General features: G+C 45.1%; 1 protein-coding gene across 1 annotated transcript in view; it reads left to right on the top strand.

Moving 5' to 3' along the window:
* Positions 1-27,004, top strand: part of FA2H (fatty acid 2-hydroxylase) — a 57,770-nt gene extending 30,766 nt beyond the window's left edge. The window contains exons 3-7 of the mRNA XM_026680140.2: positions 10,512-10,654; positions 12,168-12,274; positions 16,309-16,481; positions 18,441-18,693; positions 21,438-27,004. Coding sequence (XP_026535925.1) covers positions 10,512-10,654; positions 12,168-12,274; positions 16,309-16,481; positions 18,441-18,693; positions 21,438-21,514 — 753 coding nt within the window. The 3' untranslated portion in view covers positions 21,515-27,004. The remainder of the gene's footprint in view (positions 1-10,511; positions 10,655-12,167; positions 12,275-16,308; positions 16,482-18,440; positions 18,694-21,437) is intronic.

A 27,004-nucleotide genomic window follows, 5' to 3' on the forward strand; every position in this document is an offset into this window, starting at 1 on the left:
TTCCCCTGCCATGCCCACCAAGCTACGCCCACAGAACTGGTAGTAAAAAAATTTGAATCCCACCACTGACTGTACTGTACTATAGGTAGTCCTGTAGCGTAGTGTAGAGTTGACCTGATTGAAACTTTATTAAATTGCTTTAATAATGTCACTTCAAATAGTCAAGATGGGGAATTTGTGATGAAAGAAATTAGGAAAGTTATGAAGTGTTGCGCAGTGTAAAAACCCTTACAAACCTTTCATTTGGCAGCAATTCCCTGATACTGAGGCAGAGGCCTCCTTCCCCTTATCTGTAATATAGGCTGCTTGCTGTCTAATTATCTGTCTTGTTATTAGGTGGAACTACTTATCTTTCCCTGCCAAGTTCACCAACAGAGGAGAAATGTGTTTAATTTTCATTTGACTCTGAACTTGTCTCATTTTGCATTTTTAGAGGGATGCGTAAATGTGATCTATTGCTGGTATACCAAGCCATAATATTCTAATTTTAATAATTCAGCTCTCTAGGTTTTCTTTTAAATAAATGCTAATAGATTATTACAACTTCATGTAGGAAGAGATAACCTACATGTGAAATCATTTGTGAAATCACTGTAAGTTAGACAGAATTGCAAGTGGTAATGCCTGGAGACAGAGAATTGTGCATAACCACACCAAAAGGGCAGGAACCTTTTGGATGAATAGAACACAATAGAATAACGGAAGGGACCTTGGAGGTCTTCTAGTCCAGCCCCCTGCTAAAGCAGGAGACCCTATACCATTCCAGACAAGTGGCTGTCCAGTCCCTTCTTAAAAACCTCCAGTGATGAAGCACCTACAACTTTTGGAGGCAACTTCTGTTCCACTGTTTGATTGTCCTCACTATTAGGAAGTTTCTCCTAAATTCCAGGTTGCTTCTCTCCTTGATTAGTTTCCAACCATTGCTTTTTGTCTTGCCATGTTTGTTTCTTTCTGCCTTCCCCAGCATGATAGACTTCTCCAGAATATGCTGAGTCTTGCACTGATAGATTCATTGATCATTTATGGGCTTTCACATCGAGATCAGCTCTTAGCAACCACATAGGTAGGTTTTCTCCATGGTTGTCTGCTGCCCTAACACGGAGCTTTAGATCCTCAATTAGGGCTCTCAACACAGTATAACTGAGTCCTATAACAATGTAAAGACAGTTGAAAAATAACATAGGTCAGAAAATAAGTGACAAAGAATCATATAACAAGCTTTACCAGCATTTAGGCCAAGGTCTTTAAACAGGAGAGATTGTAAGGCCTTTTTGAAATAGAGTCAGAGTAGGAACCGAATGAATCTCAGGGAAATGCTGTTTCCAGTAAAGAAGAATATATGTAGCTCAGGATCAAAAGGATAGGTCCTTGGTGCTCTCTTGCCTGTTTTCTTGAGGACGTTTCATTACCCAAACTAGGTAACATTATCAGTGCCAGTAAGGAGTGTGTGGTTTGCTGTCAGTTTATATTCTAGTGGCTTGCTCAACATTGACAGGGCAAGCCATAGAATATAAACTGACAGCAGACATCACTCTTTACTAGCACTGATAATGTTGGCTAGTTTGGGTAATGAAACATCTTCAAGAAAACAGGCAAACTCAGAGAGCACCAAGGACTCGTTGGTCCTCCTCCTCCTCCTCCACAAATCCCACTCCCTCCTAGCACTGATAATGTTACCTAGCTTGGGTAGTGAAACGTCTTCAAGAAAACAAACAAGCTCAGAGAGCACCAAGGACAACAGAAAATGTCTGCTTCCCATCAGATGACAATATTATTTGGTTGATGGGTCTCGGATTATAGTAGATAAAACAGGATGGGCCAAGAGTAGGGGAGAAAGGCAGGGCCTGGGCCCTCTGCCATGAGGGGCCTCTAAAGGACAACAAGGACCTAGGTGCACCAAGAAGTCTCACTGGGAGCTACTGCAGCCCCCAAGTGGAGATGGGCATAATGAGGCCTGCCCATAACTGAACTGCTGGGCCATTACATCCTGGATCAGCCAGAACTTCTGAGTGGGCTTCAAGGGCAGTTCCATGTAGAACACATTATAGTAGTCCACGCATGAGACAACCAAAGGGTGAGTGACAATTCAGAAGGCCCACAAGATGTGTCTGGGCAAAGGTCTTGTCAGGTCTCCAAGTAGTGAAATCCATGTTAAAAGAAAAATAACAAAGACCATCTTCAAAAACATTTCTTTTATTTAGGAAAACATCAAATTGGCAAAGTCCATGGTAATTCCAGATCTGACCCAACCCAGAATTACCCCACAATATTAGAAGTTAGAAACAACCCCCATAAGTCACATTCTCCAATAGAAGTAATTCAACGTTGCTTGATGTCATAAATCTCCACCTCAAGGGGCCCTAAGCACGGACAGCTCATTTCCCACGGGAAGAAGAATCACCTAGCCAAAACAACTCTCTTTATCTCCACTCCTTCCCCGTTAGGAATGTGTCAAGCCCGCAACTCCCCCCCCCCATGACTACCACAGGGAAAATAAGAAAAAGACAAACTAAAATGGTGTTACACATGACAATTTCGGGTTTGACAGGTCTTTTGGCCCAGTTGGCACATGATGCTCAAGCAGTTGCTGTGGGTCCACGAAGATGCAGATTATGCCCTTGTCCTAGGACACATTTCCATTTTGCACGTTATCCAATTTGGAATGGTGTGTGTGTGTGTGTGTGTGTGTGTGTGTGTGTGTATGTATGTGAAGAAAAGCCAAGGCACTGAGTGGGAGTCATTTCCCCCACCCACGCATTATTGTGGCTAGTGAGTAAGTGTGGAAGAGCAGGCTGCTTAACCAAATTGCAGCCTGCCTGCCTTCCCTCCCATCCATTTGGGCCTCCACCCCCGGGCAGAGTGGTCAGAAAATCTGCCACCTTAAGACAGTTGTGGGAGGGGAATGGAGGAGAGGCGAGTTTTGGAATTCTGCAGCCACCTTCAAACAGATTCCATGTCAGGGCTCCAACAAATCCACCCCCATTCAAATCATAAATCTCTAGCCGTATCTCTCAGAGGAAAAAAAAAAAAGGTTTATTAGAAGTGGCCATGTTGGCGTTAGCTGGATGCAGCCGACACTAAAATACTGTATATACTCGAGTATAAGCCTAGTTTTTCAGCCCATTTTTTGTGCTGAAAAAATCCCCCTCGGCTTATACTCGAGTCAGATTCCCCTCTGAAAAAAATAATGGTGTGGAGTCGCGGCCTCCGGCGGCAGCGACTCCCAACAGCCCCAGCCGGGAAGGGAAAGGCAAAAAGCGCTTTGCCTTTCCCTTCCCGAGGCGGCGGGACTGGGGCCGCGCCGGCGGTAGTGACTCCTGACTCAGGGGGCCTCCGAGGGAGGGGAAGAGAGTGACTCCTGCCTCCCGCTGTCATCATCATCTTCTTCTTTTGGGTTAGTGAATCAATTAAACCTTTCATGATAGTGAGATCGTTTCCCAAATTAATTATTTTTATTTTTGAAATTTACCAGTAGCTGCTGCATTTCCCACCCTCGGCTTATACTCGAGTCAATAAGTTTTCCCAGTTTTTTGTGTAAAATTAGGTGCCTCGGCTTATATTCGGGTCGACTTATACTCGAGTATATACGGTACATCATCATTCATTTCCCCCTTGACCCTGGTCTTCCTCCCACCCCCTGGATGTATATTCTCCAATGGGACACACCATCGCCAAGAGTCATCAATCATGCTCTCCAGTAATAATCTTGCGCACAGACAGCTTTGGGCTGCCAAGGCGATTATCTGAAGCATTTGAGGAATGCACTGCTTTCCCCCACTCCCTTTCTGCAGGCAGCTAAAAAGACCAAAGGAGTATCTTGGCACAATGCCAGTCAGCTACACTACATGTAAGGAGGCCATCTTGTCTCTCATGAAGAGCTGCACTGGCATTGCCTTCCTAATCTTGCCCTGAGGACATGAGTGTCACTGGAACAACATGCCTGGTTCCATGCCTTGTGTGCATGTGCTGTGTATCCTGACCTCTTTGACTTGTGGATTGCTTTCCCGGACTTCCTGTGTGTACCTGTTGGACTCAGTGACTCAGTGACTCTTGCCGTGCTGAACTTGGAATCTAGACCTGCACAAACAGGCCTGATTTTATGACCTTTCTTTAGCCATGGTTGTTAAATCACTGCGGTTGTTTAAGTTGAACACGTGGTCAGTAAGCCAGTCCAGTTTCCCCCAATGACTTTGCTTTTGGAAGCCAAGTGGGAAGGTTGCAAGTGACCATTACCTGATTCTGGAACTCTGCAATTGTCACAAACCCTCGTAGGAGAAGACGAGGCAGAACCTGGGGTTGGAATCAAGAGAGGAAGCAGCCTGCAATCGTTATATGCCAACAAGTTATCCCAGTCCAGCCTCCCCTTCAGTTCCATTAACTCTTATCTAGCACCAATTTAGCGCTGACCGTCAGTTGGCTAGATTCATGTAAATAGGTCTGAGCAATACATCTTCTTAACTGGAAGATTAACGTTAGCATAGTTACAAAGACTCAGAACCATAGGTAAAGTTCTGGTCAAGAAGAGTTATTGCTCAAGCTGGTATACAAGAATCTATCATGCAGATACAATCCGGTTGCTTGGTTTGCTGAGTATTGTGCAAACTTAGACAACAACTCAGTTCGTACAGGTAATCCTCAACAACTTAGGGTGGCCATTGGAAACAGAACTTTCTCTGGTAAACAATGCAGTCATTGTGAGTTGTGCCTGGTTTTTTAAAATCTTATTTATTTATTTATTTATTTATTTATTTATTTATGGTCATTAAATCACCCTGGTCATTAAATTAAGCATGTCACAGTTCTTAAGTGAATCAGACTTCCTTCCCCCGTTGTTGGAAGCTTCCTGTGAAGGACACAAGTAGCCATCACAGGACCCCAGGATAATGCAACCCAGTGCTGGGATTCAATTTTTTTTACTACCAGTTCTGTGGGCGTGGCTTGGTGGGCGTGGCAGGGGAAGGATGCTGCAAAATCTCCATTTCCTCCCCACCCCACTAACCTGCTTTCCAGCTCCGTTCTCCTGGGCAGGGCAACCAAAGGAGACCCAGCCGATCAGCTAGCCTTTGCGTAGAGTTGCAGATGTTTAACCAAAGAAGGACATATACTTCTTTGAGTCTTCTGTTCTGCTGGCGCAGCTTGCTTGCTTGAATTAATTAATTAAGCTGCCCATGTCACTGAAGACAAAATTATTCCGCAGCTTTTTGAATATCTGACAAAATAATATTTAGCAAAACAAAAACCGTCCTGAGCAGCTTTTCTTTGCAAGACACAGCTTGACCAATAAGCACTAAGGGCAAATTAACAAGTTTTGCTCCTTAGACCTTAAATTAGTTGATTTGTGGTGCTGCCTGAAATTGACAAAGCTGTAATCAGTAACACTGGAAGGCTTTTACCTCCTAAGGACTCTAGCACATTCCTGAGATTGAAAAACTGGGGGGGTTTGAGGCTGGAAAAAGAAATTTCAGATACATGAACCTCAAGTATATATATATTTTTGCAGTTGTTCCACTTTATGGTTCGTGATGGTTGCCAAGAAAATTAAACAATTACAGGAAATTCTTGACTTAACACCGTGGCTGAGCCCACAGTTTCAGTCACGGTCCTAACATGGCTGAGCACATGGGCAGACCTGATTTTAAGACCTTTTTTGAGTGGTTGTTTAAGCAAATTCTGAAGCTCTTATCAGGCAGAAGAATCAAAACCACACATAAAATTCCAATTCATTATTTATTATTCACGCCTATAGACGAGAATGTAACCGAACCAATGCTGAACACTAAATTGACACCAGATAAGAATCAATGGAATTCAAGAGCGGTTGGACTTAAACTGTGAATATGTAATGACTCTAGGCTTATTCCACCTTTGACTCCACCATCACCAAGGCTCTACCTGTCTTTCATTTACATCATTCTTTGTTATGGAGCAGTTTTGGGCAGGAAACCAGATTTTATCACTAGTTTCCAATAAAAGTGTTATAAATTGTGGTCACGTGATCAGGGAGTGTTGCAAACGGTTGTAAATATGCCAGAAATGCAGCTGTGTGACTCTGTGAGAGAAGATATTGGAATTTTGAATCTGGGTTGTAAATTCCATTTTCAGGCACTGTCATAAGCAATTGGCCATAAGTTAAGGAATATCTCTAGTTGGTCTTCCTTTGCCCCCTCCAGGCCAATTTTCCATGTCCTCCTTCATCTGTTCAGATATCTGGTTACCCTGCCCCTGGGTGGCTTCATGGAAGTGACAGATGCATGATGGCAATGCTTTTTTCCAGAACGTATTTTTCAACCTCATAACATACCTGTACCACTTCCACTCTGGTATCTACCAATCACCAATCTGCTTTGCTTCCAAGTCCAGGTAAAGTCACTTAGGTTTAGCAACGGTGTGTGGCATATGCTTAATTCACCTCCGCAGGCAATGTGTCATGATGCAAGGCAAGAAGTCATGTAAAAGGATGTTTACTTCCAAGGGCCAGGAGTAAACCCCACACAAAGAAACTTGACTAGAGCATAGAATAGTAGGGTTGGGAGGGGGCTTCCAGTCCACACACACCCCTGGCCATGGCAGAGGATCCTATGCCATTCCGGACTTTCTTTGGGCTTGATGGGATGGATACACACAATCAAAGAAAGAATAATAGAATAGAATAATAGAGTTGGAAGGAACTCTGGAGGTTATTTCAGACAAGCGGCTCTCCAGTCTCTTCTTAAAAGCCTCCAGTGATGGGAGCACCCACAACTTCTGACGGCAAGCCTTTCCACTGATTAACTGTTCTACCTGTCAGGGAATTTCTCTTTACTTCTAGGTTGGATCTCTCCTTGATTCCATCCTTTTCTTCTTGTCCTGCCTTCAGGCGCTTTGGAGAATAGCTTGACTCCCTCTTCTTTGGGGGAGCCCCTAGTTGGAAACCCTCCCAACTCAAGCAAAGGGTTACAAATGGTTTCTGAGACCCCTTTCCCATCATTCTCTTTCCCTACCTGTGTAACTGCCTATGAATACAGAAATAAATGTGCAATTCTTGACACCCTCATTCCTCATTCTGTTTGGCCAATTGCTGCTTTGTTTTGGGCAGAAAAGTACCTAAAGTAATCTGGGTTAATTAAAGTAAAAAGAAGCTGAGAAACTGCAGCAGTATTTTCTGTAGCCTCGAAGCACCTCAGTGGGTGTTTGGAAGTTCAACTTTTGCAATCAGCTGAAAGATGCCTGGCCTTGGTGAATCACCCTCCGTGATATTGATTTTTCTGTTTTACCGACAAAGAAAGAAACTCTTTGTCGGTAAAACATAATTTCGAAATAGTTTGTTGCAAAAGCGACTGCCTGCGAAGGCTCCTGGAGTGGGGCTGAAAGGTGAAAGCAGAAGCAGTATGCCCCATCCCATATTGGTGTAGACCAGGTTGCACTGGTAGACTGGTCCCACTGGGAAAAAATACTTTACCCTCTACGATGCCCCTTCTGACAAGGGAGCTAGTCATCAGTTAGTTGCCTCTTGATTTGGCAGTTCTTACAGCATCTCTCCCAGAAGCAGCAGGGCCGTGATCTGGCAGAAACCAATTTCTATCCCTCTGGATTGAGAAACTACCCATTTCCCTGAAAATATGACCTACCCTGAAAGTAAGTCCTAGCTTGATTTTACATTCGAGCCCAATATAAGCCCTGCTCCCAAAATAAGCCCTAATTAAGATCCCACCCACTCCAGAATGCATGGGTAAAAATTAAGCTACGGGAAGGGATGGCGGGGGGTGGTGGAGCTGCCCTACTACTTACCTTTGGACAGTTGTAGCCAGGTCTCGCACACCCTGACACCTGCCTCGCCGGCCCATTTCTTCTGCAGCTGGCAAGGCTTCCTAAAGGCCTCTGTAGCTGATAACAGAGCCCCAGATCGGAGGCCTTCAGGAAAGCCCTGCCAGCCGCAGAAGCAGTTCCTGAAGGCTTCTGACAGTGAAAAGGAGGCTGGGGGCAATGTGCGCAAGTGAGGTTAGTCAGTGGAGAACATCCCCCGAAAATAAGACCAGGTGCCTTTTTTGGTGCCAAAAATAATGAAGACAGGGTCTTATTTTTGGGGAAACCGGGTAGTCTTGCGTTAGGTTTCTCTGCCAATGAAGTGGGAGGTTTATCTGAGCATGACATGTTATGAGGATAGATATGCATCTTCCCAGCTCTTTCTCACTCGGCATCCCATGTATACAATCAGTCATATGAACTCTGCTCTTTAAAAAGAACTCTGTCGCAAGATACATTGTGCAGGGCACACCAGAAAGTTTATAGTAATGACACACCATTTAAACACGGGGAAAGAGTACATAAACAGTGAGGAAATAAAGACACAGCTGAACAATCCTGATTCAGCTGGCAAGTGTCCCAGGGCTGGGCCCATGCAGATCATCTCTGTCACTAGACCTGCAAATTTAGATCAATAGCCTATATTTTTGTTTCTCACAGGAGGTAACAGGGAGAAGAAGAAGGGCTGGGATCTGCAGAGGAAAAATATATATATATATATCCAGAAATGTTTGCCCAGTTCATCCACGAAGGAGAGACAGCTGGCAGGGATCAGGATTCCTTGTATGCCAATTCTGTGCCTTGAAATGTCCATTATTTTAGGAGGCATCTGTGGGAGGTTGGTCGCAAAAGTAAAGATAATATTATTCAACGGAAGCCCAGCTCCTTCTTATGTACATGTTATGACAATGTTCATATGATCTGATAACGGGAAAGTTTAGTAAACACTAACTTCTGGCAATTTTGTTCCTGAAATATGAAAGAATGAATGTGGTAAACAGTCTCCCTTCCCAGTATTGGAGCAGAGGTTAATTTTAACCATTTTATTGTGGTGCAAAGGGGAGAGGGCCACCGCCTTTCAGCAATCCACAATTCAGAAAGAGAGATGAAGAAATCCTCAGCTCTCTGCTGCCCTTCAGTGGTGATCCAGGTTTTTGAAGCACAGATTCCTGTGAAATCTTCTGCCTGGCACAAATACATAACCTAGAACAGGGCTCTCCAACCTTGGCAATTTTAAGCCTGGAGGACTTCAACTCCCAGAATTCTCCAGCCAGTTGAAGTCCTCCAGGCTTAAAGCTGGCTGGGGAATTCTGGGAGTTGAAGTCCTCCAGGCTTAAAGCTGGCTGGGGAATTCTGGGAGTTGAAGTCCTCCAGGCTTAAAACTGGCTGGGGAATTCTGGGAGTTGAAGTCCTCCAGGCTTAAAGCTGGCTGGGGTATTCTGGGAGTTGAAGTCCTCCAGGCTTAACGTTGCCAAGGTTGGAGAGTCCTAATCTAGAATAGTTTTGGTTTTGCTGTGTACAGCCCAAAGCATTCTGGTTTATTCATAGGTTGGTTTCCTTCTGGGCTATAATAGGATGATCTAGTTTAATTCTGAAGGCACTTATCAAACAATTATAAACTATAAGGGATGCTCTCTCTCTTTTCGGGTTGTCTTAACTTATAGGCAGAATGAAATAAAAATTATGGTGTTGGGCCCTCTGGAGACACCCCATTGTGGAAACAGAACTCAATTTGACAACAATCAGTTGTTTGCAATTCAAGGTCTTAAAACGTTGGCGTGGCTATTTTTTTTTAATTGGCATTGCTACACCCCTCTCACATACTAATCAAAGCTAATTATATGCAGTAAATTTAAATGTGTGTGAGAGTGAAAGAGAGTGGCCACATATTACTGGACTGTGCAATTTATATTTGCTCACAAACCCAGGTAAATAAAATCCACTTTCCTTAAGCTGAGACTCTCAGGGTTCAAGTGCTTATTCAAGCCACCCAGAGAAGCCCCAGAGTGAAATGGGGACAAATAAATTTAGCAAGTAAATAAGAAGTAAAGGGAGAGAAAAAAAGCAACTCTTTATTGCCTAATTGTTAGAAAATCTGTGTCATTCTACAAAGATGGGATTTTTAGAAACATGAATTTAGCATCCGACCATTCTGCTTCTTAACGGACTAATAGAGTTGGAAGGGACCTAGTATGTTATCTAGTCCAACCCCCCCCCACCCCAAGCAGGAGACCCTACACCATTTCTTACAGATGGCATCCAGTCTCTTCTTGAAGGTCTCAAGTAATGGCGCTCCCACAACTTCTGAAGGCAACTTCCGTTCCATCGGTTGATTGCTCTCACCGTGAGAAAATTTCTCCTTACTTCCAGGTTGAATCTCTCCTTGGTCAGTTTCCATCCATTATTCCTTCTCTGGCCTTGGAAAATAGCTTGACCCCTTCCTCCTCTCTGGGGCAGCCTCTCAAATATTGGAAGACTGCTCTCCTGTCTCCCCTGGTCCTTCTCTTCCCTAGACTAGCCAGGCCCAGTTCCTGCAACTGTTCGTTGTATGTTTTAGCCTCCAGTCCTCTAATTATCTTGGTTGCTTTTCTCTGCACTTTTTCTAGAGTCTCATTGTTTGCAGTGCCATTCATCACATTTTCCGGCATGCTATGTTGTCAGAATGTCATAACTCTGACTGTTGAGACCATGCAGTTGTAAAGATCTTGCTGTGGCATCTCTCCTTCCAGGACCTGGTGGACTGGGGAAAGCCTATGCTTTGGCAAGTGGGCCACCTGCGCGAGAAGTACGATGAATGGGTGCACCAGCCAGTGGATCGGCCGATTCGCCTCTTCCATTCAGATCTCGTGGAGTTCTTCTCCAGGACAACATGGTAAGGGCCAGAGGTGGAGCAGGGGTGTGCAGTGGGGGCAGGCCAAAGGCACAGGGCTGCAAAGAGTGTCCCAAGAAAACAGGTCTGGCCAGGATAAAGAGACGTGGTGACACAATGGTTAGAATGCAGTATTGCAGGCTGACTCTGCCCACTACCAAGCGTTCGATACTGACCCGCTCAGGGTTGACTCAGCCTTTGGAAGGACGGAAGGCTGAGTCAACCTGGAACCTGGTGAGATTCGAACTGCCAAATTGCAGTCATTCGGCAGTCAGAGAAGCAGCCTGCAGTACTGCACTCTAACCACTGCGCCACCGTGGCTCATAAGAGCACCCCATCTTTTGCATAGTTACCCCCTTCGTGCCTCATGGAAAGTGACAAGTTCCAGGACAATTGTGGGAGAGGCTGCAGGGTGCCGAAGCTTTGCATACCTGTGATCAGAAGGGCTAAGCCCCTGGTCTTTTAGAGCAGCTCCTAGCCCAGCCCTCTGCTCCCCTCCAACCCCCAGATTTGGGAGTATTCACACAGTTGGAATTGCAGGTGCTGTTTCTGAGTGGGGCCTAGTAATGGATTAGGGATGAATTGTAGAGTTGTCATCTTCCGGCACACAGACTAGTCCTGATCTGGTTCAGGATGGGAGGCCCAGTTTCATTTAGGGCATATGGCCCTCCCAAGCTCTGTTTTCGCTGGCAGAGGGCTGCAGGAGGCCGTCGCAGCTGAAAACAGAGCTTGGGAGTGTTAGGGATATACACCCTAGCAGAACGTGCAACGGTAGTCAGTCAGGCAGGCAGATATGTGAGATAAACGTTGTTGTAGCTTACACTCAGTAAAACAGATACACTGTGCCAGTTAAATAGTTTTTATTCCAGTCAGAGTTATAGCATAGTCAAACAGTCCATATATCACACACTAGTTCAGTCCATCCGGGGATTATTCAGTTGCAAATTCCAGTGTCGAAAAAGAGGTCAGTAAACTTACAAATAATCAGTCCAGTAATATATCTCTTTTGCAGTTAGAGATATGAAGAAAATCAAACCTCTTTTCTTCGTTCAGCAATAGCAGGGAAAACACGCAGTTATCACCATCAATCCATCATTGTCAGCAATCCAGTAAAAGCCAGCAAACAGTGAGCTCTCTTGCTCCCTCTTATGGTGTTTTTACAACCGCACCCAAAATACATGTTTTACAGTTAAAGTGATACACACACTTAAACTCACTAACATATATATTATTTTACCCAAACTAAGTTAGGTAACCAATGTTATTCCTAACAGGGATGCTCCATGCACAGCCCTCCCGAGCTTGGCTTTCGCTGGCAGAGGCACCGTAGGCCGGTCCTTCGCTGTTTCCAGGGTGGGTCCTCGGGCCAGATCTAAGCACCCTGTGGGCTGGATTCAGCCCGTGGGCCTTGAGTTTGACACAGAATCTGAACAAGGTGCTTCAGCCCCATTCTAAGGCCAGGTTTTGAGGCGTCGCAAATCAAAAACCAGTCTGACCCTTGTATTTTTATTTCCAGGTACACTGTCTGTATATTCTGGCTACCGGTGGTGTTTTTCCTCGGCTGGCATTGCTACACCACCCTTGCCCAGGGCAAAACCCAGCTGTTTTCCTCCTTCACATCAGGTGAGGCTTCTGTGCTGCCCAATACCGTTTTCACACAAAAGTCTTCCTCCACACTTGAGGGAACCAAGAATGGAGACAGCAGAGGGCCTGGGAAGTAGCTCAACAGGATCTCCTCCTTACTCCAACCACTTTCAGCCAGTAGCTTTGGAACCCCTGTTTGCAAATATCTAGGAGCCTGATGGTGGTGGATGCAACTGGGAGTCAGCAAGCAGCCTAGTCTACTTGGTCTAGTGGTAAAGTCAACAGACTAGAAACTGGGAGACGGTGAGTTCTAGTCCCGCCTTAGGCATGAAAGCTGGCTGAGTGACTTTGGGCCAATCACCAGGAGACGGTGAGTTCTAGTCCCGCCTTAGGCATGAAAGCTGACTGAGTGACTTTGGGCCAATCACCAGGAGACGGTGAGTTCTAGTCCCGCCTTAGGCATGAAAGCTGGCTGAATGACTTTGGTCCAATCACCAGGAGACGGTGAGTTCTAGTCCCGCCTTAGGCATGAAAGCTGGCTGAGTGACTTTGGGCCAATCACCAGGAGACGGTGAGTTCTAGTCCCGCCTTAGGCATGAAAGCTGGCTGAGTGACTTTGGGCCAATCACCAGGAGACGGTGAGTTCTAGTCCTGCCTTAGGCATGAAAGCTGACTGAGTGACTTTGGGCCAATCACCAGGAGACGGTGAGTTCTAGTCCCGCCTTAGGCATGAAAGCTGACTGAGTGACTTTGGGCCAATCACCAGGAGACGGTGAGTTCTAGTCCCGCCTTAGGCATGAAAGCTGGCTGAGTGACTTTGGGCCAATCACCAGGAGACGGTGAGTTCTAGTCCCGCCTTAGGCATGAAAGCTGGCTGAGTGACTTTGGGCCAATCACCAGGAGACGGTGAGTTCTAGTCCCGCCTTAGGCATGAAAGCTGACTGAGTGACTTTGGGCCAATCACCAGGAGACGGTGAGTTCTAGTCCTGCCTTAGGCATGAAAGCTGGCTGAGTGACTTTGGGCCAATCACCAGGAGACGGTGAGTTCTAGTCCCGCCTTAGGCATGAAAAATCAGTTAGGCAACCTTGTGCCAGCCACTTTCTCTCAAGGCGGCTCATCTCACAGGATTGTTGTGGGGAAACCAGGAGGAGGAAGAACTGTTGGATATGTTTGTCACCTTGTGCTATTTATAAAAATAATAAATTTAGGACACATGACCCAAAGAGCCAGGCCAGCCTCGCCTTCTGCTTCTCGGTCTCAGGGTCACCGGCAAGAAGGGTGAGAGCAAAGCCAGATGTTGCCGCTCTCTTTACCGACAGCTCTTTGTTATGGTAAGAGGGCTACTGAGCATGTGGCGCTCTTCCCTATTCACCAAGCCTGGCATTGCGACCTGAAAAGTCCTCGCTTTGTGACCCTATGGTCAGAAGAGTGGAAAATAGACAGATTCACCCCCTGCCAACGTGCATTAAAAATGTAGCACAAGCCCTAAAATAAAGCAGGATGTGGGTGTGTGCGCGCATACTCCCCTGCCCTGATTCAAGCAGTCAAGGAAAGGGTGTGGGCTGGCCAAGCTTTCTTTGCCATATCGCTTCATCCACTACAGATACAGATAATCAGAGTTGGAAGGGACCTTGTAGGTCATCTAGTCCAACCCCCCGCCCAAGCAGGAGACCCTACACCATTTCTGACAGAGGCAGTCCAGTCTCTTCTTGAAAACCTCCAGGGATGAAGCTCCCACCACTTCCAAAGGCAACTTCTGTTCCATGGGTGGATTGTGCTCACTGTCAGAAAATTCCTCCTTATTTCCAGGTTGAAGCTCTCCTTGATTAGTTTCCATCCATTATTCCTTGTCTGATGCTTTGGAAAATACCTTCCCCGCCATCCTCTCTGTGGCAGCCCCTCAAATATTGGAAGACTGCTATCATGTTTCCCCTGGTCCTTCTCTTCCCTAGACTAGCCAGGCCCAGTTCCTGTAACCGTTCTTCATATGTTTTAGCCTCCAGTCCTCTAATCATCCTGGTTGCTCTTCTCTGCACTTTTTCTAGAGTCTCAACATCTTTTTTATAGTGTGGTGACCAAAACTGGATGCTGTACTCTAGGTGTGGTCTTACTAAGGCTTTATAGAATGGTATTTAGAACCTTCCTTGATCTCGATTGTATCCCTCTGTTAATGCAACTTAATAGGATTGCATTGGCTCTTTTTGGCGGCGGCTGCACACTGCTGGCTCCTATTTAGCTGGTTGTCCACGAAGACTCCAAGATCCCTCTCACAGTTACTGCTATTCAGCTGGTTTCCCCCAATCTATATGTGTCCTTTTGCATTTTCTTGCCTAAGTGTAGGACTTTACACACAAGCCCCCAGTTTCCAAGGTTGCCCGCTGTCTTTTAACACCTTTGCAACTGATGGCAGGGGGGCTTTTAGTCGGGGTGGGGGGTTGGGGGCAATGGCTGTCAGTAGGTCTCGACCAGGACTGGAGTGAGAGAATTGCTGTTGTCCAAGGCTCTGGTGCCCAAAGATGGACACAGAGGGGAGCCTGTCTGGTCTCCTGCTCCTCTGCCTTTTTTGTCCTCTCTCTCTCTCTCTGCCCCGTAGGGCAGCAGCCTCGTCTCTCCCTTGTTCTCCCTGAAATATTTCCCTTGGGCTCCCTGTACCAGCTGAAGCCCTTCCCTGGGGGGCAGAAAAGCCAGTGTTCCCTGTCAGCCTCCCAGCCCAGGAGTCTGCCTTCCAGCTGTTCTCAAGGACAGCCCTGGGTCCCGCCTGGGTCTCTAGGGAAAATTGGCAAAGGGTCATCCTTCGCATGCGTGCACACCCACACACACACACACACACAGTTGCAGTTTCACTGGAGAGGTGAAGAGCTTTGGTGAATTTCCCAAGGACCCGAGTGACCTTCTCAAGGTCGGGATGGTTTGATAGCTGTCTCCTCCTCCTACTGGAAGGGCTGTCGCCGAGAAGAGGGGACCGACATTCTGCCAAAGCACCAGAGGGCGGAGACAAGGAGGGTGCAAAGACGTTTCGTTCTTTAGCCAGAACTCAAGAGACTTTCCCCGACACTGAGAACAATTAATTGGTACCTTCAGAAGTGGTGGGCGCTCCATCGGGGGGTTTTTTCAAGAAGAGGCTGGACAAACATTTGTCCAGAATGGTATCGGTTCTCCTGCTTGAGCAGGGGGCTGGACTAGAAGACCTCCAAGGTCCCTTCCAACCCCATTATTCTATGTTCTGTGTTGCCCTGGCTGATTTCCCCTATTGAGGTGCAAAAGTCCTGTTTCCCCTATTGGGGAAAGGAAGACATTGGAGAGAAAAGATGGGGGGCCAGGAGGGACACCCCATTCCTTTCCTCTTGTGCCTCGGAAGCTGCTTGATGAAGACTCAGATTCCCAAGACCCCAAACGCTACAGAAGTCTAAGTGTTATTGCCCTCCCATCCATCCATCCATCCATCCATCCATCCATCCGTCCGTCCATCCATCCATCCATGATGCACAGTAGTTAGAATACAGTATTGTAGGCTGACTGCCCACTTCCAAGAGTTCGATCTTGACCGGCTCAAGGTTGACTCAGCTTTCCATTCTTCCGAGGTGGGTAAAACAAGGATTGTTTGAGGGCAATAAGGCTAACTCTGAAAGCTGCTTAGAGAGGCCTGCAAAATACTATACAAGTCTAAGTGCTATTGCTATCCTTGGCTCTCGTCCTGGGAATGGAACAAGGCCAAATCAACTTGGAGACCCCCTGCACAGTGGGACTCAATCCTAAAGTTGAAGGAGAGCCCAACCAGACCCCCTTGAAGGCAGCGTGACTGGGAATTTGAAGCAGAGCCAAAGAAGAGAGCAGCCTCTCCACTGCTTTGAGATGCGTGGTAGCTCAATTGAACCTCCTTATCTAGGAGCAGTCTACCTCTGACTACCCGAGGCTGAGGGCAAGCAGAGCATTCCATTCGTGTCCTGCTTCTGGACTTCCCAGGAGAGCTCCTTACTAGCTGTCATTGGGCATAAGCCTACATTGGCTTGTGCTCTGCTCCAGGGGACCGTTTCTGTTCTCACCCATTGTCGCTTTTCCTTCCTCTGCGTAGCCTACGCCATTCCTGTCCACAAGAACTGCTTCCCGTTGCTCTTTGCCTTGGGCATATTCATCTGGTCCCTGCTGGAGTATCTCATCCATCGCTTCATCTTCCACATGAACCCTCCAGCCAGCAACTACTACCTGATCACCTTGCATTTTCTCATGCACGGCCAGCATCATAAGGTAGGGGGGTCCTGGGGAACTGGGGTGATGGCAGCTTGGGGAGAGAGAACATCTGGCCCTGTCTCACCAACACCACCCAGCTCAAACAGCAGCCCAAAGGAAAGCCTCGCCCAGCAGTTTTGCGCATTGAAGGGGACTGCCAACATTGCAAAACTGTCAGCCGTGGAAAAGTCAAGGCTGACTTGATGGTTCTCTGTGTGTGGGTGTGGGTGTGTGTGGCCTCTGCTGACATCGTCAGAGTGTTAAGCTACCATTACAGAGATCTTTGCCTTTGATATCATTAACCAATTTAGCCCTTGGACAGTAATAGGTAATTAGCTCTGTTGTTTTTGCTTTCGTCATACTGGTTAACGGGGACTTATCTCTTGTTGCTGTCTCCTGTGCCTGACCCAGCCTGGGGTAAATATATATATTATAAATATATATATTTAAATATAAGTAAATATAAATATATATATTTACCGTTTATAACAATTTTATTAATATATGATATACCAAAAAAATGATTTGATTTTGGGTTTTACCAATTATTAGACTGATGGATCCTGATAGAAATGGCTAGTTTATATTATTATTAAAAAAAAAACAGAAAGTTGTGATTAATGCCTTATTTTACTGCAACAGAGAGAGTCGGAAGTCAATGCTTCTTTTTCTTTTTCCTAATCCTTCCTCACTTTTCTTTCCCCTCCCTTCCTCCTCACCATTTTCCTATTTTCTTTCATATTTTGTATCTTATTTTATCTTATAACTCAATAAAAGTTTGGAATAACAAAACAAAAAAAATACAAAAGCAAAAAAGAAGGAGAAATAGGGAAGGGAAAACCCAAATACCTTTATTTCTACCTGGAAACCACTTCTGGACTTTGTGCTTAAGGTTAGAAAAAAATGAAACTTTGATTTTGGGCTTTACCGATTAGAAAGCAATAGCAACAGCACTCAAACTTATATATTGCTTCACAGTGCTTTACAGCCCTCACAAAGCAGTTTACAGAGTCAGCCCCAACAATCTGGGTCCTCATCGATATGGTGTTGCGGAAATTGCTAGTTTAAGCTCCTAGATAGATATGGAGTTGCAGAAATGGCTGGTTTAAACTATTAGGTAAAACTAAAAAGTCGTGGTTTGTTGTTATTATTACCCTATTCTACTGCATCCAAGAGACTCAAAAATCAATGACTTGATTGGGCACAGAAGTGTTCCGTGCCCGATTAAGTTGCTGCCCGACATAGGGCAGTTCTGCACAATATCCTCAGCTTGCTTTCTCCCAGTCCGATCCTGAAGTTTACTTAAGGGATCCCAGGCTGGATTTAGCAGGGCGGAGTCATTGTTCCCATTAATTACCTTTCTACCTGTATGGCGAGAGCAAGATACACCGAGTGGCCTCTGGAGGTAGGGATCTACCAGGGCCTGCTGACGCTTTGCGGTAGACCCCTTCCATCCTAGAGGGATCTGGTTGCACCTTTTCCATCCACCTAATTTTATCCAAAGGCCTAACGTTTTGTGAGATCACATCATAGGAATGATCTCTGTTTATGACTCAAGGGATGCCATGGCTCAGTCTCCAAGACGCTGAGCTCGTTGATCAGAAAGGTCAGCAGTTTGGCGGTTCGAATCCCTAGCGCTTCTTTGCCTTTATGACTCAGTCTTCTGCCATACTTTCCCAGCCTTGTTGCCATTTAGGCATGTTTCGATTCTGCCATTCCGTGCCACCCAACTCTCCACAAGGTTCAACACCCTTGTTTGGCATTTTAATCCTCAAAGCAGGAAGAAGTTCAAAGCCTTTGGAATTTCCCCAGCTCCGCTGTTACCACTGAGGGTGGAGATGGGTGGGAAGGAAGCTCTACCGAGCCACAAAGGAGAATTGTGGGAGTTGAAGTCCACACAGCTTAAAGTTGCAGAAGTTGAGAACCCCAACCTCTCTCTCTTGGAGATCTCATTTTGTCCCCTGTCGTCTCTTGCAGTCCCCCTTCGACAGCTCCCGCCTGGTCTTCCCACCTGTGCCAGCTTCCCTGCTCTTCTTCGTGTTCTACTTTATTGCTCAGCTGGTTTTCCCTGGAGAATTTGGGCTCTCCATCCTGTGCGGGGGAATCGTGGGCTACGTTATTTATGACATGATGCATTATTACTTGCACTACGGCTCACCCAAAGAAGGCACCTACCTCTACGGTCTGAAGACCTATCACATCAAACACCACTTCGAACACCAGGAAGCAGGTGAGGGGGTGAAGGGTGCAGCTGGGCTTTGGGGCAGGGGTGGGCTGCTGGGGGGAGGGGTTCACAGGGGTTCGGGAGAGCCCCTAGCAAAGATTCTGTGCAGTTCGGAGAACCCCCAAATCCCACTCCTGGCTGGGCCCGCCCACCCCTCCCAGGAGTCCCCAAATGGCCCATTTTGGATGCAGGTAAGTGCAGGCCTTGCACGCAGAGGCTCGGGAAGAGTGAAAAAATGGGCCTCTCGGAAGTTCGGGAAGGCTAAATATGGGCCTGTTTCCAGCTTCCATAGAGCCTCCGGAGCCCGGGGAGGCCATTTTCGCCCTCCGGGAGGCTCGAGAAAAGCCTTTGGAGCCCAGGGAGGGTAAAAAACGGGCCTCCCGGAAGTTTGGGAAGGCCAGAAATGGGCCTGTTTCTGGCTTCCAGAGAGTCTCCAGAGCCCAGGGAGGCTGTTTTCACTCTCCCGGAGGCTTGAGGAAAGCCTCGGGAGCCCGGGAAGGGCAAAACTGCTCCCCCTGCCGTGATGCAGGAGGCCAACTAGGCCACGCCCACCATGGTCACGCCCACCCAGCCACCAGGCAGAGAACCCCTTGCTGAATTTTTTTTTTTTTTTTGTAAATTTTATTGAGTTTTCACAAAGAGAAAAAAAATACAAATAAAACATCTTTTTTGAAAGCAGCATAATCCCGGGTTACATTTCTTCGTACAGACACAAATTCAGGTTCATGCTCATTTTTATATTCTATTCCATATCTTATTACTATTTTACATTTTCTGCATAGCTTCTCCCCTCTTTTAATTTTCTCAATTTTATTTTAATTATCTCATCTCAATTCAAATCATTGTATTTATATATTTGTCTGTCCTGTTTAAATTATCTATTATCTTTTCTCATTAAACAAAATTTCTCCTGTAGTTACTGATTGGAGTATGACGCCTTCATATCTTTTCCCTAAAGTTTTAACATTCAATATAATACATAACTTCCATTCGGATTCTGCTTGGTACATTCTTAAAATACACACTGTATTCTTAAAAAAAGAAAAAAAATTATAAATGTATATAATTAAAACAACATTCCATTCCAATTCAATTCTATCATTAATATTAATATTCATTAAAGTCTTAACATCTTTAATATTACTTTTCAATTAAATATCATACTTCTATGGGAACAATTATAAGCTTTCCATAGTTAATTCCCCCCCTTCACGTTATATTTTCCTTCCTAATTCAATATTCTCATTTATTTTATTTCACTTATTTTATTCACAAACATTTCACTAAATTACACTAGCTATTTTATCCCTCATTTTAATCATAGGTTGTTTCCAATTTTCTAAAGTTATTTCTATTACTAACATAACAATACAATCTTATGTACCTTTACAGAATCCCTTTTTCAGTTAGATTTTCACCCATTATCTCTAAATAGGTCCTGTTTCTCTATATCTTGCTCCGGTCCTTTGTAACTTCTTTTCCTTTCCTTCTTCCCTCTCTTCTTCTCTCTCCCCTTTTTACCCCCTTGTCTCTCTACCTCTATTTCTCTCTTCTGTATTCCCCTTTTCTGTTGCTTTCCAGTATTATACTTATTTTTGAATTATTTTTCTTTTCTTTGGTTGTTTTTTAAGTCTTAAATTCTCCATTCTCTTTCCCCCTTTCCCTTTTCTTCCCCACATAGAATTACTTGTTCATTAAAGATGGCTTCTTCTTTGTCCCAGTCTTCTTGTTTTGCAGTCTTTTCTTGTTGTTTCTCATAGTTCCAAATCTCCATTTCTAAGAATTGAAAAGCAAGCCAAAAGAACCCTTCCCTTCTTGTGCATCTTCTTTGTACTTTTTAAGTTCCATTTTCAATTCATCCAGAAGTGGTGCCATTGTATAAATTTTTAAACAACCACCCGATTGATTTTAGTCATTCAAATATAATAACCAAAAATCCAAAGATCACCAAATAATCCAAATACACGCAAGCTGTTTCTTTTTTGCTCCTTTTTTTTCACTTTCTCTTCCTGGGGTTACTATTTAGTTGCAAAGTTTCAGTTAAAATGTATCTTTTAGAAGTCCTGTTAAAGTTTTACTTTAGATTCTTTTAATTCCAGGCAGTCTCCTCCCTCTTCCAGATCCTGCCCTTATTCTTTTTCTCTCCCTTCCTGCTTATGAAAAAGAAAGTTTTTAATGTTCAGAAATCTTTGGCATTTTGTTTTATTTTCAGCTTAATTGCCTATTGATGTCAAAGCGGATTTTTCCGATTTCTTATTTAAGTCTCTTAGTTGTCAGTATAGGGAAGGAGAGAGAAGGGGAAAAAAAGCCAAACTTTTCCCTTTTCACTTTCCTTCGCTGCTTCCGACTGTTCTTTGGGAGCGATGTTATTTTTTGTAAGTTTAAATTCCAGGGTACCTTAGTTGTTGCTTTTACAATTTAACCCGGTCAGCCAAAACTTTCACTTCTTATCTTCCTCCTGCACATTCTTTTCCGGTCGAGTTCTTCTTTGTGGTGGCCATTTCTGACCACCGCTGCAACCGCCTTCGGGAAAGGGAGTGATGGCCATCTGAGGAGGAGAGATGCGGCTCTCCTCGACCCTGCTGGTGGTCTCTCCCCTCTTCACCACCTCTATGGGGTGTTCTTGTATTGTTGCAGTTGAAGCTGAAGTAGTCATTGACTGGTAGGACATTGTAAGCAGATAACTCTGTGATGCTGTATGTTGCATTATCATCCTGTATGTTCTTTCTTCCCCTCTGCCCAACCTGCAGGCTTTGGGATTACCAGCCGATTCTGGGATCGTCCCTTCCACACGCTGATTCCAGAAGAAAACAACAAGAGCGACTAGCACCCAGCGTTCCTGCTCGGCCCCTTGTGCTGCAGGGAGAGTCCTGGCAGCTGTCATCGGTGGAACTTTGGAGGGCCTGGAACAGCTTTCGGACTTGGGCCAGGGAGAGAACTGAGTCTCCTTTCCCTTGCTGCTTTGGGGCCTTATTTGGGGGGGGTTCTCAGGGGCCAAGAGTGCCTTAAGACATCCTGGAGCTGTGAAGAAGCAAATGCTGGGGAGAAGCAAATGCTTAGCATCATAGTCAGGGAAGGATGTCATAGCAGAAATCCTGCTCAGCTTTATTTCCTTTTACTTAGGGTGTAATTTTATTAAATATTTTTTTTCTTAAAAAGAAAGAACACGAAAGCTAATGCAAACTAATATAAAGTGAGAAAAGGAAGAGAGCAACGAAGAAATCAAAGAGAAAGCTAAACGTGCAAGAAAAGGGAAAAGAAAAATAGGAAAAAAAATTCAAAGAGGTAGTTTCTGATCTATTTTACAGCTGTTATAAGTACGATTATAAAACTTATTCTGTGGTTACGACATAACTCTTCTCTCTATAATGTATCCTAATCATCCAAACCATACATCGTAAGTTCATTTTCCCCTCTATTTTACACAGAAAGTCCATAAGGGCTTTCCAGCTAGCAATAAACATAGATAATGTCTTTTCTGTGATTGAAGAAATCAATTTAGCCATCTTAACAACTTCCATCACCTTCACCAGCCATTCCTCCATTAAGGAATAGTGCCAAATCTTTCTGCTTTTGCACCTATTGCTCAGCTCCCTTTCCAAGCACCCAAATCTTATTTTGTCACAAAAATAGATTGAATCTATCCATATAACATCTAAGCAGATCTTGTGGGAGAACATGACTCACCAGGGTTTCCCGGTTCTTAGATGTTCTGGTTTCTGGTGCTGTGTTTTTTGGGCGAAAGAAAGGGTGTTAGAAAAAGAGGAACCCTCCAGGTGACTGTGGTTTAACCATCTACGTCGATACACTTGGGAGAACATAGAATATAGAGTAATACGTCACATGAAGTGATGGTACCACTTTATATTGCACTGGTGACACCACAGTTAGAATACTTGCATCCAGTTTTGGTCACCACAATGCAAACAAGATACTGAGAGTCCAAAACGAATGCAGAGAAGAGCAACAAAGATGATTTGATCTTCCAATTTTGTTGGGTGTCACAGGGGAGCCAGTCTATTCTCCAAAGCGCCCAAGGATAGGACAAGACATGGAAACTGATCAAGGAGTAAAGCAACTAAGGAGAAATTTCCTGACATTTTTCCAGTGAGACCAGTCTATCAGGGCAACCTGGTCTACCTAAATATGGGATGGAGCAGCCGCTTTGATGATAAACTATTTTTTGTGTGTTGAATTTATACTTTACCGACAAAGAAAGAAAGGGAGACTAGTATAGATCTATCTCAAGCTATTTAGCTCTCATCAGCTAGTCATACTCTTTCTGGGATTCGAACCCGGGCTACTTCCCAGAATCCCAGAAAGGGGTATAGCTAGCTGACGAGAGCTAAATAGAGTGAAATAGATCTATGCTAGTCTCCCTTTCTTTCTTTGTCGGTAAAATATAAATTCAACACTTCCTGGCAGGTAGAGCAATTAAGCAGTGGAACAGCTTTGCCTTCAGAAGTTGTGGGTCCTTCCTCACTGGAGGCTTTTAAGAAGAGACTGGATCCAGTCACTTGTCTGAAATGGTTTGGGGTCTCCTGGTTGAGCAGGGGGCTGGACTAGAAGACCTCCAAGGTCTCATCTGACTCTGTAATTCTGCTCCTTCTGTTTTGTGACATCACAATATATGTAGAAAAGGGGACCTGTTCGATGCTGCGGCATTGCTTTGTCAGCCTGTCACCCGTAGACTGGCTCCATCCAGCAAAGTTGTTCTCCATGGGCATTCAAATCTGCAAGATAATGTGTGGATGTTGTAATTTAAGTCCCACCCCTTATGTGTGTGTGGGGGTACTCCCATCCTGATGGTGATCTTCCCTCCATGGATGTCCCTGTTGTTGCCTGCCAGCAGCCAGTGGAGCTGGCAGCAGATTCGGACAGTGAGGAGGTTGGGGAGGAGCATGGGCCACTCCTGGAGTCTGGGGAAGGCTCTGACCAGGGCTCTGCGTCAGAGGCAGAGATGGGGCCAGGCCATCCGACAGTTACCAGCTGCCTTTGGAGTCGGAGATCAGTGGGGCAGAAGAACAGCTGGAGCCTGTTCCCAGTGTGCACATACACAGAGCTGCCAGACGAAGGGAACAGCTAAGGAACAAGGGTCGACTCGGGAGTAAAGGCACAGGTGGACAGTGAATGGCCCCTCGCATAGGGAATAAAAGAGGAGCAAAAGCGGGGTGGGGTTTTGCAGGAGACAATTAGTTCATTTGGGTGAAGATCTGTTCCGGCATTCTTGCCAAGTATTGTGCGTTTGAAAGATATCAGCCTGGCAGCTCTCCAAGCTTGATAGAGGTCTGTAATTGTGAACTATCTTGAAAGTTTGTTGGCCAGAACTTTGCTGGAGAGGAATTCACTGTAAACTAAATAAAAGGGGTTTATCAGGACAAGGAGTCAGCTTCATGCTGTTGGGGAAGCCGAGGTCAGAACAGTCCCTGGACATAGGCACCTTCTCTGTCTCAGCTACTACTGCATTCCCAGGTGCCACGGCCAAGAGCCACTCCTTCCACCCTCAGTCCAGGGGTCCTTGGAGGTGTCTCCCTCTTGAGATGCCTCCTGCACCCTTGCTCAAATTGTGCCCTTCTGTTTCCAAAGGAGGGGAGGGTCAACTCCTGGCCTTGCCCTGGTGGCCATATTGCCAGTGGTGTCAAGGGCCAGAGGGTTGAATCCTCACTAGACTGGGATGGAGGGCTCTTGCAGGAGAGCAGAATTGGATGGTTCTAGTCCAGGGGTCTCCAAACTTGGCAACTTTAAGACTTGTGGACTTCAACTCCCAGAATTCTCCAGCCAGCAAAGCTGGTAATTTCCCCTTTATTTGCTTTACCAATGCTATGTAGAAACAGCTACAGCAGATGCTTAGAGGTGGTATTTTTTTAATGTGATAGGAATCAGGGAATGTGTTAACTGAAATTTGCATAATTTGGTAAGTTATCCTTTTTCAACCTTAGTAACTTTTAAGGTGTGTGGATGTCAACACCCAGGAACTTCCCAGCCAGCATGACTGGCTCAGCAATTCTGGCAGCTGGTTCACACACCTCAAAGTTACTAAGGGTGAGAAACACTTTTCAGGAGTCCGTACTAAATTGGGGTTGTTGGCTGGTTTGAGCCTCGACAGACAATGCTTTGCAGCGTTGCAGGATTCTAATTCTGGAAAAGACACTCTTGAGTTTTTCCCAAAGAGACTTTCTCCAGCCTGAATGGCTAATTTGTGTAGATAGGATGGTTGCTAGTGATGTCGCGGGAGGGCCATATAAATTTATATGGCAAGAAAAAAAAAAGGACTGACCTATTTCATTACAAGACTTCAGCTTTCACGAACCACTGTGGCCTTTTAATTAAACTGGTTAGTTAGAAGAGAAGTTGGGCAGACTTCTGATTCTGTGGAGTGAGAACAAATGAGAACTCGTTTGTTATTGCAAATTGGAGCCTGGAATGTTTGCCCAGCTCTGATCCAGTTTGGATTAACAGAATAACAACATTGGAAGGTACCTTAGAGGTCATCTAGCCTAACCCCTTGCACAATACCATGTCAGACAAGCGGCTGTGTCCAGTCTCTTCTTAAACGCTTCCAGGGATGGGAGCACCCACAACTTCTGAAGACGAGCTGTTCAAGACTAGTTCAATGTCCTCACTGTCGGGAAATTTCTCCTTAGTTCCAGGTTGCTTCTCTCCTTGATTAGTTTCCATCCGTTGCCTCTTGCCTTGCCTTCAGGTGCTTTTAGAGGTGTGAATGATTCACTTTGCAAGCTTCCTCATAAGAAGGGAAAGAAGCAGGCTGCTCGGGACATTCTATCCTCATAGGAGATCCTTGGTAAAAGAACTTTTCTCTTACCTCCAACTCCCCCAACGGGTAAAACTTTGCGCTTTCTCCACCTATATCCCCAAAGCAAGAGTCTTTCTTGGATTTTGTAAGGTCATTGGTAAACATGCCCCCATCTCTGCTACATACCAGCCTTGTCATCTGGAAGTGTTCACCAAGAGATAACAAAAAGCCAAACTAGGGTCAATCATAAAGGATTCAAATCAGAGGTGGTAATTCAGCAGGTTCTGACTGGTTCTGGAGAACCGGTAGCAGAAATTTTGAGTAGTTCAAAGAACCGGCCAATCCCACCTCTGACTGGCCCCGCCAACCCCATCTCTTCTCTGCCTCCCATTGAGTCCCAGCTAATCAGCTGGGTCTCCTTTGGTTGCCCTGCACAGGAGAACGGAGCTGGAAAGCAGGCTAGTGGGGTGAGGAGGAAATGGGGATTTTGCAGTATCCTTCCCCTGCCACGCCCACCAAGCCACGCCCACAGAACCCGTAGTAAAAAATGTTGAATCCCACCACTGATTCAAATGCTTTTATACCGGTGCTCATCGTATGAGGAACAAACAGGCAGCACTTGAAGTTCTAGTACAGGGAATTCATTTCCATTCAAAATTACAACGGCCCTGAAAAAAGTGACTTATGTCTGCTTTTCACCTTTACAACTGTTGCAGGAGCCTCAGAGTCATGTGGTCGCAATTCAAGACACTTGGCAACTGGCTCATGCAGTGTCCCAGATTCATGGAATAAACCTTTTATAAGCTGGCAAGCAGAATCAATGAGAAAGCCAGGTTCACTTCACAACCTTATTACTTAACAATGACGATGATTTCACTTAACAACTGTAGCAAGAAAGGCCACAAAACGGGGCAAATATTCTCTTAAGAATTGTCTCACTTAGTAATAGAAATTTCAGGCTTAATTGTGGTTGTAAGTCGAGGTTTACCTGCAAGTATGATATTGCAACTATTACTGAAACTTGCTGGGATGGAACCTATGTCGAACCCACAGCTAGGAGGATATAAATAAACGGTTCAAAAAGAACACTTAACAAAAGAGGAAGAATTGTATCGTGTATAAGGAATTATTACACCTCCTCAGAAAGCTTTCTAGAAAGTATTGGGGTAAATATTAAAGAAAAAAAGCCATGACTTTGCTATACATTTGTACTACAGGCCGCTCAACAAACCAGAGGAAATACATGTACTCCTTTGCTAATCAGTTAGCGTAGCTGGGGCATGTAGGAAACACCCCCCTGTAGTAATGGGGGACTTTACCTTGACATTAACTGGGAAACAAACTCTGTTTTGAAAGGCCTTCTGAAATTCATCCTCTCCAATGAAAGCCATTGCAAAAATGCAGCTGCGTTTCTCTCCTTTCTGCCTTTTGACTTCCCCTTCTTCTAATATTGACCGCATAAATGTTTTAGAAAAAGAAGGATGGTGGCGTATAAACTATAGTCATGAGATACTTGTACATAGATGATGTATATTTTGACAATAAAGAACCTTTTGAAGCTTC

This window comes from Notechis scutatus, chromosome 9 (genome assembly GCF_049901735.1).
Source record: "Notechis scutatus isolate UNSWTSFEM ecotype Mainland chromosome 9, rNotScu1.2, whole genome shotgun sequence".
NCBI classification, from domain to species: domain Eukaryota; kingdom Metazoa; phylum Chordata; class Lepidosauria; order Squamata; family Elapidae; genus Notechis; species Notechis scutatus.